Raw genomic sequence first — 16,413 nt, forward strand, 5'->3', positions numbered from 1 at the left:
CTATAATTCTACATCAATCTTCACATTCAGCCCCTCCTCTTTGAAATTCTACATCAATATTCACTTTCAGTTCCTCCTCTTTGTAATTCTACATCAATCTTCACACTCAGCCTCGTCTCTTTGTAATTCTACATCAATCTTCACACTCAGCACCTCCTCTTTGTAATTCTACATCAATCTTCACATTCATCTCCTCCTCTTTGTAATTCTACATCAATCTTCACATTCAGCCCCTCCTCTTTGAAATTCTACATCAATATTCACTTTCAGTTCCTCCTCTTTGTAATTCTACATCAATCTTCAATTTCAGCTCCTCCTCTTTGTAATTCTACATCAATCTTCAATTTCAGCTCCTCCTCTTTGTAATTCTACATCAATCTTCACATTCAGCTCCTCCTCTTTGAAATTCTACATCAATATTCACTTTCAGTTCCTCCTCTTCTGTAATTCTACATCAATCTTCACATTCAGCCCCTCCTCTTCTGTAATTCTACATCAATCTTCACATTCAGCCCCTCCTCTTTGAAATTCTACATCAATATTCACTTTCAGTTCCTCCTCTTTGTAATTCTACATCAATCTTCAATTTCAGCTCCTCCTCTTTGTAATTCTACATCAATCTTCACATTCAGCGCCTCCTCTTTGAAATTCTACATCAATATTCACTTTCAGTTCCTCCTCTTTGTAATTCTACATCAATCTTCAATTTCAGCTCCTCCTCTTTGTAATTCTACATCAATCTTCACACTCAGCACCTCCTCTTTGTAATTCTACATCAATCTTCACTTTCAGTTCCTCCTCTGTGTAATTCTAAATGAATGTTGACATTCAGCTCCACCTCTTCTGTAACTCTACATCAATCTTCACTTTCAGTTCCTCCTCTTTGTAATTCTACGTCAATGTTCACACTCAGCTCCACCTCTTCTGTAATTCTACGTCAATGTTCACACTCAGCTACTCCTCTTCTGCAATTCTACATCAGTCTTCACATTCAGCCTCTCCTCTTTGAAATTCTACATCAATATTCACTTTCAGTTCCTCCTCTTTGTAATTCTACATGAATGTTCACATTCAGCTCCACCTCTTCTGTAACTCTACATCAATCTTCACTTTCAGTTCCTCCTCTTTGTAATTCTACGTCAATGTTCACACTCAGCTCCACCTCTTCTGTAATCCTACATGAATGTTCACACTCAGCTCCACCTCTTCTGTAATTCTACATGAATGTTCACACTCAGCTCCCCCTCTTTGTAATTCTACATCAGTCTTCACTTTCAGCCCCTCCTCTTTGTAATTCTACATCAATGTTCGCACTCAGCTCCGTCTCTTTGTAATTCTGCATCAATCTTCACACTCAGCTCCTCCTCTTTGTAATTCTACATCAATCTTCACACTCAGCTCTTCCTCTTTGTAATGCTACTTCAATCTTCACTTTCAGTTCCTCCTCTTTGTAATTCTACATCAATCTTCAATTTCAGCTCCTCCTCTTTGTAATTCTACATCAGTCTTCACATTCAGCCTCTCCTCTTTGAAATTCGACATCAATATTCACTTTCAGTTCCTCCTCTTTGTAATTCTACATCAATCTTCAATTTCAGCTCCTCCTCTGTAATTCTACATCAATCTTCACTTTCAGCCCCTCCTCTTTGTAATTCTACATGAATCTTCACTTTCAGCTCCTCCTCTTCTGTAATTCTACATCAATCTTCACATTCAGCCCCTCCTCTTTGAAATTCTACATCAATATTCACTTTCAGTTCCTCCTCTTTGTAATTCTACATCAATCTTCACACTCAGCCTCGTCTCTTTGTAATTCTACATCAATCTTCACACTCAGCTCCTCCTCTTTGTAATGCTACTTCAATCTTCACTTTCAGTTCCTCCTCTTTGTAATTCTAAATCAATCTTCACACTCAGCTCCTCCTCTTTGTAATTCTACTTCAATCTTCACTTTCAGCTTGTCTTTGTAATTCTACATCAATCTTCACACTCAGATAATCCCCTTTGTAATTCTACATCAATCTTCACTTTCAGCTTGTCTTTGTAATTCTACATCAATCTTCACACTCAGCTAATCCCCTTTGTAACTCTACATCAATCTTCACACTCAGCTCCTCCTCTTTGTAATTCTACATCAATCTTCACTTTCAGCTCCTCCTCTTTGTGATTCTACATGAATGTTCACACTCAGCTCCACCTCTTCTGTAATTGTACATCAATCTTCACATTCAGCTCCTCCTCTTTGTAATTCTACATCAATCTTCACTTTCAGCTCCTCTTTGTAACTCTACATCAATCTTCACTTTCAGTTCCTCCTCTTTGTAATTCTACGTCAATGTTCACACTCAGCTCCACCTTTTCTGTAATTCTACATGAATGTTCACACTCAGCTCCACCTCTTCTGTAATTCTACATCAATATTCACTTTGTTCCTCCTCTGTGTAATTCGACATCAATCTTCACTTTCAGTTCCTCCTCTTTGTAATTCTACATCAATCTTCACTTTCTGTTCCTCCTTTTTGTAATTCCACATCACTCTTCACATTCAGCTCCTCCTCTTTGTAATTCGACTTCAATCGTCTCTTTCAGTTCCTCCTCTTTGTAATTCTACATCAATCTTCACATTCAGCTCCTCCTCTTTGTAATTCTACATCAATCTTCACTTTCAGCTCCTCCTCTTTGTAATTCTACATCAATGTTCACTTTCAGCTCCTCCTCTTCTGTAATTCTACATCAATCTTCACTTTCAGTTCCTCCTCTTTGTAATTCTACATCAATCTTCACTTTCAGCCCCTCCTCTTTGTAATTCTACATTAATCTTCACTTTCAGCTCCTCCTCTTCTGTAATTCTACATCAATGTTCACACTCAGCTCCTTCTCTTTGTAATTCTACATTAATCTTCACTTTCAGATCCTCCTCTTCTGTAATTCTACATCAATCTTCACTTTCAGCTCCTCCTCTTTGTAATTCTACATCAATATTCACTTTCAGTTCCTTCTCTTTGTAATTCTACATCAATCTTCACATTCAGCCCCTCCGCTTTGAAATTCTACATCAATCTTCACTTTCAGCCCCTCCTCTTTGTAATTCTACATTAATCTTCACATTCAGCCCCTCCTCTTTGAAATTCTACATCAATATTCACTTTTAGTTCCTCCTCTTTGTAATTCTACAACAATCTTCACTTTCAGCCCCTCCTCTTTGTAATTCTACATTAATCTTCACTTTCAGCTCCTCCTCTTCTGTAATTCTACATCAATGTTCACACTCAGCTCCTTCTCTTTGTAATTCTACATTAATCTTCACTTTCAGCTCCTCCTCTTCTGTAATTCTACATCAATCTTCACTTTCAGCTCCTCCTCTTTGTAATTCTACATCAATATTCACTTTCAGCTCCTCCTCTTCTGTAATTCTACATCAATCTTCACTTTCAGTTCCTCCTCTTTGTAATTCTACGTCAATGTTCACACTCAGCTCCACCTTTTCTGTAATTCTACATGAATGTTCACACTCAGCTCCACCTCTTCTGTAATTCTACATCAATATTCACTTTGTTCCTCCTCTGTGTAATTCGACATCAATCTTCACTTTCAGTTCCTCCTCTTTGTAATTCTACATCAATCTTCACTTTCTGTTCCTCCTTTTTGTAATTCCACATCACTCTTCACATTCAGCTCCTCCTCTTTGTAATTCGACTTCAATCGTCTCTTTCAGTTCCTCCTCTTTGTAATTCTACATCAATCTTCACATTCAGCTCCTCCTCTTTGTAATTCTACATCAATCTTCACTTTCAGCTCCTCCTCTTTGTAATTCTACATCAATGTTCACTTTCAGCTCCTCCTCTTCTGTAATTCTACATCAATCTTCACTTTCAGTTCCTCCTCTTTGTAATTCTACATCAATCTTCACTTTCAGCCCCTCCTCTTTGTAATTCTACATTAATCTTCACTTTCAGCTCCTCCTCTTCTGTAATTCTACATCAATGTTCACACTCAGCTCCTTCTCTTTGTAATTCTACATTAATCTTCACTTTCAGATCCTCCTCTTCTGTAATTCTACATCAATCTTCACTTTCAGCTCCTCCTCTTTGTAATTCTACATCAATATTCACTTTCAGTTCCTTCTCTTTGTAATTCTACATCAATCTTCACATTCAGCCCCTCCGCTTTGAAATTCTACATCAATCTTCACTTTCAGCCCCTCCTCTTTGTAATTCTACATTAATCTTCACATTCAGCCCCTCCTCTTTGAAATTCTACATCAATATTCACTTTTAGTTCCTCCTCTTTGTAATTCTACATCAATCTTCACTTTCAGCCCCTCCTCTTTGTAATTCTACATTAATCTTCACTTTCAGCTCCTCCTCTTCTGTAATTCTACATCAATGTTCACACTCAGCTCCTTCTCTTTGTAATTCTACATTAATCTTCACTTTCAGCTCCTCCTCTTCTGTAATTCTACATCAATCTTCACTTTCAGCTCCTCCTCTTTGTAATTCTACATCAATATTCACTTTCAGTTCCTCCGCTTTGTAATTCTACATCAATCTTCACATTCAGCCCCTCCTCTTTGAAATTCTACATCAATCTTCACTTTCAGCCCCTCCTCTTTGTAATTCTACATTAATCTTCACATTCAGCCCCTCCTCTTTGAAATTCTACATCAATATTCACTTTCAGTTCCTCCTCTTTGTAATTCTACATCAATCTTCAATTTCAGCTCCTCCTCTTTGTAATTCTACATCGATCTTCACATTCAGCCCCTCCTCTTTGAAATTCTACATCAATATTCACTTTCAGTTCCTCCTCTTTGTAATTCTACATCAATCTTCAATTTCAGCTCCTCCTCTTCTGTAATTCTACGTCAATGTTCACACTCAGCTCCTCCTCTTCTGCAATTCTACATCAGTCTTCACATTCAGCCTCTCCTCTTTGAAATTCTACATCAATATTCACATTCAGTTCCTCCTCTTTGTAATTCTACATCAATCTTCACATTCAGTTCCTCCTCTTTGTAATTCTACATCAATCTTCAATTTCAGCTCCTCCTCTTTGTAATTCTACAGCAATCTTCAATTTCAGCTCCTCCTCTTTGTAATTCTACATCAATCTTCACATTCAGCTCCTCCTCTTTGAAATTCTACATCAATATTCACTTTCAGTTCCTCCTCTTTGTAATTCTACATCAATCTTCAATTTCAGCTCCTCCTCTTTGTAATTCTACATCAATCTTCAATTTCAGTTCCTCCTCTTCTGTAATTCTACATCAATCTTCACATTCAGCCCCTCCTCTTTGAAATTCTACATCAATATTCACTTTCAGTTCCTCCTCTTTGTAATTCTACATCAATCTTCAATTTCAGCTCCTCCTCTTTGTAATTCTACATCAATCTTCACATTCAGCCCCTCCTCTTTGAAATTCTACATCAATATTCACTTTCAGTTCCTCCTCTTTGTAATTCTACATCAATCTTCAATTTCAGCTCCTCCTCTTTGTAATTCTACATCAATCTTCACACTCAGCACCTCCTCTTTGTAATTCTACATCAATCTTCACTTTCAGTTCCTCCTCTGTGTAATTCTACATCAATATTCACTTTCAGTTCCTCCTCTTTGTAATTCTACATCAATCTTCAATTTCAGCTCCTCCTCTTTGAAATTCTACATCAATATTCACTTTCAGTTCCTCCTCATCTATAATTCTACATCAATCTTCACATTCAGCCCCTCCTCTTTGAAATTCTACATCAATATTCACTTTCACTTCCTCCTCTTTGTAATTCTACATCAATCTTCAATTTCAGCTCCTCCACTTTGTAATTTTACATCAATCTTCACATTCAGCCCCTCCTCTTTGAAATTCTACATCAATATTCACTTTCAGTTCCTCCTCTTTGTAATTCTACATCAATCTTCAATTTCAGCTCCTCCTCTTTGTAATTCTACATCAATCTTCACACTCAGCACCTCCTCTTTGTAATTCTACATCAATCTTCACTTTCAGTTCCTCCTCTGTGTAATTCTACATGAATGTTCACATTCAGCTCCACCTCTTCTGTAACTCTACATCAATCTTCACTTTCAGTTCCTCCTCTTTGTAATTCTACGTCAATGTTCACACTCAGCTCCACCTCTTCTGTAATTCTACATGAATGTTCACACTCAGCTCCACCTCTTCTGTAATTCTACATGAATGTTCACACTCAGCTCCCCCTCTTTGTAATTCTACATCAATCTTCACTTTCAGCCCCTCCTCTTTGTAATTCTACATCAATGTTCGCACTCAGCTCCGTCTCTTTGTAATTCTACATCAATCTTCACACTCAGCTCCTCCTCTTTGTAAATCTACATCAATCTTCACACTCAGCTCTTCCTCTTTGTAATGCTACTTCAATCTTCACTTTCAGTTCCTCCTCTTTGTAATTCTACATCAATCTTCAATTTCAGCTCCTCCTCTTTGTAATTCTACATCAATCTTCACATTCAGCTCCTCCTCTTTGTAATTCTACATCAATCTTCACATTCAGCCCCTCCTCTTTGACATTCTACATCAATATTTACTTTCAGTTCCTCCTCTTTGTAATTCTACATCAATCTTCAATTTCAGCTCCTCCACTTTGTAATTCTACATCAACCTGCAATTTCAGCTCCTCCTCTTCTGTAATTCTACGTCAATGTTCACACTCAGCTACTCCTCTTCTGCAATTCTACATCAGTCTTCACATTCAGCCTCTCCTCTTTGAAATTCTACATCAATCTTCACTTTCAGCTTGTCTTTGTAATTCTACATCAATCTTCACACTCAGCGAATCCCCTTTGTAATTCTACATCAATCTTCACACTCAGCTCCTCCTCTTCTGTAATTCTACAACAAACTTCACTTTCATTTCCTCCTCTTTGTAATTCTACATGAATGTTCACACTCAGCTGCACCTCTTCTGTAATTCTACATCAATGTTCATACTCAGCTCCCCCTCTTCTGTAATTCTACATCAATATTCACTTTCAGTTCCTCCTCTGTGTAATTCGACATCAATCTTCACTTTCAGCTCCTCCTCTTCAGTAATTCTACATCAATCTTCACTTTCAGCTCCTCCTCTTTGTAATTCTACGTCAATCTTCACACTCAGCTCCTCCTCTTTGTAATTCTACGTCAATCTTCACACTCAGCTCCTCCTCTTTGTAATTCTACATCAATCTTCACACTCAGCTCCTCCTCTTTGTAATTCTACATCAATGTTCACACTCAGCTCTTCCTCTTTGTAATTCTACATCAATCTTCACTTTCAGCTGCTCCTCTTTGTAATTCTACGTCAATGTTCACACTCAGCTCTTCCTCTTTGTAATTCTACATCAATCTTCACTTTCAGCTGCTCCTCTTTGTAATTCTACATCAATGTTCACACTCAGCTTCACCTCTTTGTAATTCTACATCAATCTTCACTTTCAGCTCCTCTTCTTTGTAATTTTACGTCGATGTTCACACTCAGCTCCTGCACTTTGTAGTTCTACGTCAATCTTCACTTTCAGCTCCTCCTCTTTGTAATTCTACATCAGTGTTCACACTCAGCTCCTCCTCTTTGTAATTCTACGTCAATCTTCACACTCAGCTCCTCCTCTTTGTAATTCTACATCAATGTTCACTTTCAGCTCCTCTTCTTTGTAATTCTACGTCAATGTTCACACTCAGCTCTTCCTCTTTGTAATTCTACATCAATCTTCACTTTCAGCTGCTCCTCTTTGTAATTCTACATCAATGTTCACACTCAGCTTCACCTCTTTGTAATTCTACATCAATCTTCACTTTCAGCTCCTCTTCTTTGTAATTCTACTTCAATGTTCACACTCAGCTCCACCTCTTCTGTAATTCTACATCAATCTTCACAGTCAGCTCCTCCTCTTTGTAATTCTACGTGAATGTTCACACTCAGCTCTTCCTCTTTGTAATTCTACATCAATCTTCACTTTCAGCTGCTCCTCTTTGTAATTCTACATCAATGTTCACACTCAGCTTCACCTCTTTGTAATTCTACATCAATCTTCATTTTCAGCTCCTCTTCTTTGTAATTTTACGTCAATGTTCACACTCAGCTCCTGCACTTTGTAGTTCTATATCAATCTTTACTTTCAGCTTCTCCTTTTTGTAATTCTACTTCAATGTTCACACTCAGCTCCTCCTCTTTGTCATTCTACATCAGTGTTCACACTCAGCTCCGTCTCTTTGTAATTCTACTTCAATCTTCACACTCAGCTCCTCCTCTTTGTAATTCTACTTCAATCTTCACACTCAGCTCCTCCTCTTTGTAATTCTACTTCAATCTTCACGCTCATCTCCTGCTCTTCGTAATTCTACTTTAGTAGTTGCACTCAGCTCCTCCTCTTAGTTCTAAATCAACCTTCACTTTCAGCTCCTCTTCTTTGTAATTCTACATCAATGTTCACACTCAGCTCCTGCACTTTGTAATTCTACATCAATCTTTACTTTCAGCTTCTCCTTTTTGTAATTCTACTTCAATATTCACACTCAGCTCCTTCTCTTTGTAATTCTGCATCAATCTTCACTTTCAGCTCCTCCTCTTTGTAATTCTACATCAGTGTTCACACCCAGCTCTTCCTCTTTGTAATTCTACTTCAGTCTTCACTTTCAGCTCCTCCTATTTGTAATTCTACATCAATGTTCACACTCAGCTCCTAATCTTTGTAATTCTATATTAATGTTCAGTTTCAATTAACTATTTATAAGTCATCTTTACAACTACAGGATATCATCTCATGTTATGTCTTGTAGTTTCTTTCTCTTTCACTCTCATCCAGCAGGTTGATTTAAATATTCTTTCTTTCCTTTGTAACTGCACATTAAGAGAGTACAGACTAAACAATAAAAAAAGGAAAATCTTTTTTTCAAGTGTTTTATTAGCTGATTAATATAATTGTTAGCATGCTATGTTTGTGGATCCCCTAACTACTTGTTAATTATACCTAAGCGAGTAAAATCTTACCGAAGGCTTTACGTTTCTGCAGAAATTCAAATCCTGTGTCATGAAATCTTACTAATGAAGTACAGCAAAATATGCCAATACTAACTCATGAAGTGATCAGCAAATGATTAGTTTTTATCAGTTGGAGCTGCCTTGGGCCAGAACTGTGGCAGCTGGAATTTACCATTTGGAAGTGCTGATTTTGGATTGAAGAAAGATTTTTCACCTCCTCTATCATTTCCCAGTATCTGCCACAATTTCCTTTCTTTTCTGCTCCACCTGCCTAACACCTCACCTCACCTGGATCCACCTATTATTTACGTGCTCTTGCTCCACTCCTTCCCTTCAATTATGTATACAGGTGTCCCCCACTTTACAAATGTTCGCTTTGCGCCACTCGCTTTTACAAAAATTTTTTTCCATACAAGTTAATGGTTCTTTGCTTTATACCATTTTGGCTTAAGAAAGATTTCATCGGAATACTCTATATTTTTAAAGGGTGTGGGGGGGGGGTGGAGAGACACCTGTACTGTCTTTCAGTCCAGATGCAGTGCCTCAGTGTGAAATATCAACTGTCCATTTCAGTCTACTGATCTTTCCTGACTCACTTAGATCCTCCAGCCTTATGTCTTATGCATCAGATTCTAGCATCTGCATTCTCTTTTACCGTCCTTTTGCTAGTCAATTGCAATGTCTCTTCAGGATAGAACAGTGTTGAAGAAATTTTCTTACTCTCTATGATAGGAATTCTATGAGACTCATTCTCACTTCTTCCCCTATATGATCTCAGCTGCTCTGCTGCTCTTCAGACATATTATCCACCTGTCCCCTGCCAGTTTTTGCTCCATCCCTTCTCTCCATCGTTTTTATGCTGGCGGTTTCCCTTCTATCTTTCAGTCCAGATAAAATATGTCAGCTTAAAATGCTGATTGTCCATTTCCCTTCACAGATGCTGCCTGGCTCAGTGAGTACTTCTGGCATTTTATATAATGCTCTATCCTTTCTCTAATCAGCCCATTTCTTGCCACTTCTTCCTTATTAAATAACCTTCTCACTTCAGGAATAAATGTAGTGAACCTAGGTTGCATTGCTCTAAAGCAGGTACAGGTGTAGCCTATCTTGAATAAGGAAACCAAATCAAGGCACAGTACACCAGATGTGGTCCCACTAAACCTGTATTGTTGCTGCAAGTCTTCCTTTACTGCATCCTCCATGCAATAAAAGCTTACATTTCAAATGAGATCTTGACTATTTGTTTCCCTGGGATATAGCACATTTTCCAAACTATGGTTGCAGTATTCATGTCTGTGATGTGTATTTACAGACTGTCATTTAGCATACAGTACAAGACTGATCTATTTCTGTGCTCACATGATTGAGAAAAGTGCAGGCCTTACCTGCAGATGGAGCTAGCAACTGGAATCTATTAAACGCCCTGCCATAGCCACCACAAAAGAGCCCAGCAGTGAAGGAACCCTAAAAATGTATCAGTGCTCCTCAAACTAAATTCCTAATTTATTTTTTATATCAGGAGTATTATCCCATTTTAACTGCAAATAGTTTTTGTCCACTATAGCAATTTGGATCCTATTTCCTACCTTGATTGATCTATTCTACTCTGATTTTCCATTTGACTTGCTGATCTCCTTTCTAATCACATTATTAACCGCTTCTTGGATTTGAATATCTTCCCAATTTCCTAATCATTTACCAAGGCATGAGTCTTTCTCCTAAGATCACTCATCTCTCTGCCAAAAATCTACGTCCTGCATCACAATCTTCTCCCTTCACGTCATCACTCCTTTCTAACACTACAACCTACTTTGTATCATTCAGTGAGTGACTTTACTTTCTGCCATTATTGGTGATTGTGAATGAAGGACCCTTGATTATGATTGTGAATTTCAGATCAGAATATTCCATTTCTAGTATACTCGGCCTTGATTTTCATGCAGAGGTTCTTCAATGTCTGAAAAAAAAGTTAAAGAATTTCTGGGCTTTTTCTCCACAACTGCCTTTAAACTGACAGGTCTGGGGTGATTGATCCTTCATAATCTTCATAATTATTTGGGAATATTTTTCAAAGTTGCACTGTGTAGTTTGTGTGCAGCCAGGAAGTAAATGTTTGGTAATCTATGCTTGAAGCTGGTTGATGGCAAGAGATTATATGATGAGAGCTTCCAGAATATCTCCATCCAGACTCCCTCAAAACCCAGCACATGTAGAGTGAGCTGTGTGGTGACCTTCTGAACTGTATGGGCAATTCGATGAACTTTGCTGAAATCTAATGGATTATCTAAAGTGTAACTTGTTCACTGTTTCAAGTATTGCAACAATTAAATCTAACTAAAGTAATTGCACCTCAGACAATAATTTTACCAATCATAATAAGTTGCCTGAACTGATCATAATTGCAGATATTATCATGTTAGAATTGTTGTCTTGTTTTCCTATGATAGGTGTCAAACTTATTTGCACGAGAGGAGCTTGATGAGATTACTCAGTCACTTATTGCATCAATGAAGAAAGAAGCTCCTCGTATCCCTCCCACATTTGACAACCTGTATGAGTATTTTATAAAAAGAGCACGGAGAAATTTACATGTCGTCCTCTGCTTATCTCCGGTCAGTGTCTTGCTATTATCAGTGATTTGTAACTAGACAGTGTTTTTATTTTGTTTAGAATCAGAATTTCTATCTGCTCAGAATTTCTGTATTGATGTGAAAATAAAAAGTAAAGGCTCCTATATGTTTTGTAATTGCCCTACGCTTGCCATGTGCCACTTGGGTGGCAAAAATAATTCCATTAATACTGGCAAGAGAATTACAAATATCCTGTCTTTCCTTTATTAGCAATTTCAGAGGCTTAATATGAATTTTAAAAAACACCCTAAGACATTCACTCATCCTGGAAAGATCTTAGGCCATGTTGTCATGCCTGAAATAAGTCTTCTTGAATATTGAAGGTCATGGAAAAATTGACACTCAGCTTAAATAAATTAATATTTTAGACTAAGTTATTGATGAGAACATGGAAAAGTTTAAAACTGAAGTGTTCTAACATGCAAGGAAGGGGAGGGAGTAGAGAGAACAAAGGGAATGTCATGTCTTCCAAAATCTGGCAAAGTAGAAAATGCTGGCATGGACTTCAGCATAACCTTTTAGAGAAATCCTGCATGACAAGTTGATCCAGAAGTTTCCACACACAAGGTCCAGTGATACTAGACTACTTGAGACAAAATTGCCTGAGTAGTAGGAGGAAGAGGTTTGCTTTTCATGTCAGAAGACTCTGGCCAGTCATATGCTGCAGAGATCAATTTTTGATGAACTATGGAGAAATGGTCTCCAACACCATCATTAACCCCATCAACACTGGGGAAATTGTCTCCGATACCATCACTGACCCCATCAATTCTGGAGAAATTGTGTCTGACACCATCACTAACCTCATCAGCTCTGGAGAAATTGTCTCCAACACCATCACTAACCCCGTGAACGCTGGAGTAACTGTCTCCAACACCCATCATTCATCTCATTAACTCTGGAGAAAACCTGTCTGACACCATCACTACCCCCATCAACGCTGGAGAAATCGTGTCTGACACCATCACTAACCTCATCAATCCCAGAAATCTCCTATCCACTGATACCAAATTCATAGTTCCCTTACCCTGTACTGCTCATTTCCATTATTCTGGCATCTTTCCCATTCCTGAAGAAGGGTTTCAGCTGAAAATGTCAACTGATTTTTTCATTTCCATAGATGCTGCCTGACCTGCTGAGTTCCTTTAGCATTTTGTGTGTATTGCTCTGGATTAACAGCATCTGTAGAATCTCTTGTGTTTACCTTAATGACTGGATGAGAATGCAGGTGGAATAATTTGTAGGTTATAATTTTGTAGATGATACAAAAATTGGCGATACAGTGAACAGTAAAGAAGATTTTCTAAGGTTACAAACACAAGAAAATCTGCATGTGCTGGAATTACAAAGCAACACAAAGAAAATCCTGGAGGAACTCAACAGGGTGGGCAGCATCTATGGAAAAGAATAAACCGTTGACTGTTCACTCATTTCCATAGATTCTGCCTGGCCTGCTGAGTTCCTCCAGCATTTTGTGTGTGTTGCTTTGTCTAAGGTTACAGAAGGATTTGGATCAACTGGGCCAAGGGATGGCAGATGGAACTGAACTCAGACAAACGTGAAATGATGTAGTTTGGGAAGTTGAGCCTGAGCAGGATAAAATCAAGGCCAGATTCCTGGAGAGTGTTGTTGAATAGAGACACCTTGGGGTACAGGTATCTAATTTCCTGTAAGTGGCAACGCATGAGTGAAGAAAGTACGTGGTGTGTTTGCCTCATCTGCTGTGGCATTGGCTATAGGAGTTGAGGCACCATGCTATTGTACAAAACATCCATTCGTTTACACTTTGAGAGCTGTGTACAGTTTTGGTCAGCATATTATAAGAAGTAATAAAAACAAGGGATTCTGCAGATGCTGGACATCCAGAGTAACACACTCAAGATGTTGGCTGAACTTAGCAAGTCAAGCAGCATCTATGGAGGAGAATGAACAGTTGACGTTTTGGCCGAGATCCTTCATTGGGACAGTAGTATAAGAAGGATGTGATTAAGCTGGAGGAGTGCAGAAAAGATTCCGCCTATTAACTGCCAGTTTCTACTCCTTCCCCTCCCTCTACTATTTCAGACCTTCCTGATGAAGGTCTCAGCAAAAAACACATCAACTGTTTATTCTCCTCCATGGGTGCTGAGTTCCTCCAGGGTAACTTCAGAATCAGAATCAGATTTAATATCACAGGTATATTCCATGCAATTTGTTAACTTTATGACAGCAGTACAATGACATACATGATAAATAAATATAGGAGGTTGTATCATCAGCAAATTTAAAAATGTCATTTGAGCTATGCCTAGCCGCACAGCCAGAGTGAGTTGAGCAGTAGGCTAAGCACACATCCCTGTGGTGTGCCAGGGTTGATTGTTAGTGAGGTAGAGATGTTATTTCCAATCCACACAGTTTGTCCTCTTCCAGTTTAGAAGTCAAGGATCCAGTTGAAGAGGCCAATGTGTGCATCATGCAAGGTTCCAGGGATGTTTTATTGAATTGATTTTATTTTTTACATCCTTCGCATACATGGAGAGTAAAGATCTTTACATGACATCTCCATCTAAATGTGCAATGTGCAATTTATAGTAATTTGTAATAGTAGTAGTAAGTTAATATGTACACCAGGACAGTCAATATAGCATAGAAATACAATTGTGTCAGCATGAATTAACCATCTGATGGCCTGGTGGAAGAAGCTGTCCCGGAGCCTGTTGGTCCTGGCTTTTATGCAGTGGTACCGTTTCCCAGATGGTAGCAGCTGGAACAGTTTGTGGTTGGGGTGACTTGGGGTCCCAGTGATCCTTTTTACATACCTGTCGCTGTAAATTGCCTGGATTGGAGAGTGATTGGATAGGCTAAGACTCTTTATTCTGTGGTGCAAAGGAGGCCTAGAGGTGACCTTACGGAGGTTTATAAAATTATATGGAGAATAAATAAGAAAAGGTCATGGTATTTTCTCATGGCGTTACATACACTTAATGAATCTAAGAGGATGGAGACAAAGGTTGAAAGACACAGATGGTATTGGTACCAAATGAAAGAAGATGGTGAAGCAAAGCAATGTTAGCATCCCTCCTTGGCCAGGGTTCAAATGTTTAAAGGTACATTTAATGTCAGAGAAACGTACGCAATATACATCCTGAAAAGTTTTTCCTTTGCAACCATCCACAAAAACAGAGGAGTGCCCGCAAAGAATGAATGACAGTTAAATGTTAGAACCCCAAAGTTCCCCTCCAGCTCCCCTCCCTCCCACACATAAGCGGCAGCAAGCAACAATCCCCCCTCCCCTCAACGACAAAAAAAAGTGCTGGCACCCACCACCGAGCACTTAAGCATAAGCAAAGCAACAGCAAAGACACAGACTTGCAGTACTCCAAAGACTACCTGTTCACCTGGTATTCGACGTATCACAGGCTCACAGGCTCTCTCTCCCTCTAATAAGGGAAAAAGAAATGTCTCCATTTCACAGCGAGAGGGGAGACATAACAAACAATGTGCTGGTTTACCATGTTAAAAGTCCGTTGCATCACTTTTTCTGAGCTCTGTGCCCAAAGATCTCAAATCTCGGGGCACACAGCCAGAGATCTTCCATTTCTAATGACACACTGATATCCTGCAGAGGCACTGATCTCCAATACCCACCATTCTCCAGAGCCATGAAATCTCAGTCCTCCAAAGGCATCTGAAGCTCTTAGGCCAAGCCCTTGGCATGCAAAGCAATGGCCATTCATGAAACCCCGAGAGCGGGTCCCATTCCCGCAAAGAACCGGAGTCAGCATGTAACTCCAGCTCTTCAAAAGAACCCTGAAAGGGAAAAATAGAGATATTAAAGATGGAAATAGAGCTGTTTCCAAAGATACAAGCAAAGGAGTCACTGTTAGGTGCCATTAATCCTCCTAAGCTCCTCCCAGAAGGATCCTGAAGCTTTAAGGCTCTAATTACGTTCAGTAGTATCCAGTAGCTGGCCACAATGTTCACAAGGCCAACAAGAGGCTCCTAAAGTACCCTATTGTAGGCTCCATCATGGCACCCAATCACCAGGGAGACATGGAAAGTGAATCAAAGATTTTTGCAAAGCTTGGTATATATATTTAGTACGTACATTGTTCCTTTTGTTTTGATGTTAGGTTGGTGAAAAATTTCGATCTCGTGCCCTGAAGTTCCCTGGCCTGATTTCAGGCTGCACAATGGACTGGTTCAGTCGCTGGCCCAGAGAGGCACTGGTTGCAGTCTCCAGCTATTTTCTTTCTGCTTTTCATATTTCATGTTCAGAGGAGGTTAAAAACCAACTGGTAGCAACAATGGGTGTCTTTCATGACAAAGTCTATCAAACCTGTGAGGACTATTTTCAAAGGTATGTTCTGATTGTTTTATCAGTGACAATGAAAAACAATTGATTCTGTAATGGGGATGGTTTTTATGCTAGAAAATGAGGAAGTTTAAGTAAACTTAAAAGTTTGTTGAAAAGTCATAGAATCATGATCAATGTTCATGGGTTAATGCTGACTGAGTTGCCTACCTTCACTTATCCCATGTTCTTGCATTTGCCTTGTATCTCTCTATTCTATCAGTGCATAAGATAAAGGAGCAGAATGAGGCCAGACCTCCCACATCCCACATCCCACACACAGTAAAAAAACACTGCACCTGCAGCCATTTTCACTATACTCTGCACTAATAGACAAGGAATAGAGAGAGGGGGAGGCAGAGAGGGAGAGTGAGTTACAAAACAATCTACCTCACTCAAGTCTGATGAGCCAAAGCCACTCCATAGACTGGCACACTCCAGAAGAATGGCCACTCCATTT

General features: G+C 39.0%; 1 protein-coding gene across 1 annotated transcript in view; it reads left to right on the forward strand.

The window, feature by feature from the left end:
• The window catches only part of LOC132401347 (dynein axonemal heavy chain 8-like), a 674,688-nt gene that overhangs the window by 418,609 nt on the left and 239,666 nt on the right, over positions 1-16,413 (forward strand). The window contains exons 62-63 of the mRNA XM_059983476.1: positions 11,438-11,602; positions 15,733-15,959. Coding sequence (XP_059839459.1) covers positions 11,438-11,602; positions 15,733-15,959 — 392 coding nt within the window. The remainder of the gene's footprint in view (positions 1-11,437; positions 11,603-15,732; positions 15,960-16,413) is intronic.

Source organism: Hypanus sabinus, chromosome 10, assembly GCF_030144855.1.
Source record: "Hypanus sabinus isolate sHypSab1 chromosome 10, sHypSab1.hap1, whole genome shotgun sequence".
NCBI classification, from domain to species: domain Eukaryota; kingdom Metazoa; phylum Chordata; class Chondrichthyes; order Myliobatiformes; family Dasyatidae; genus Hypanus; species Hypanus sabinus.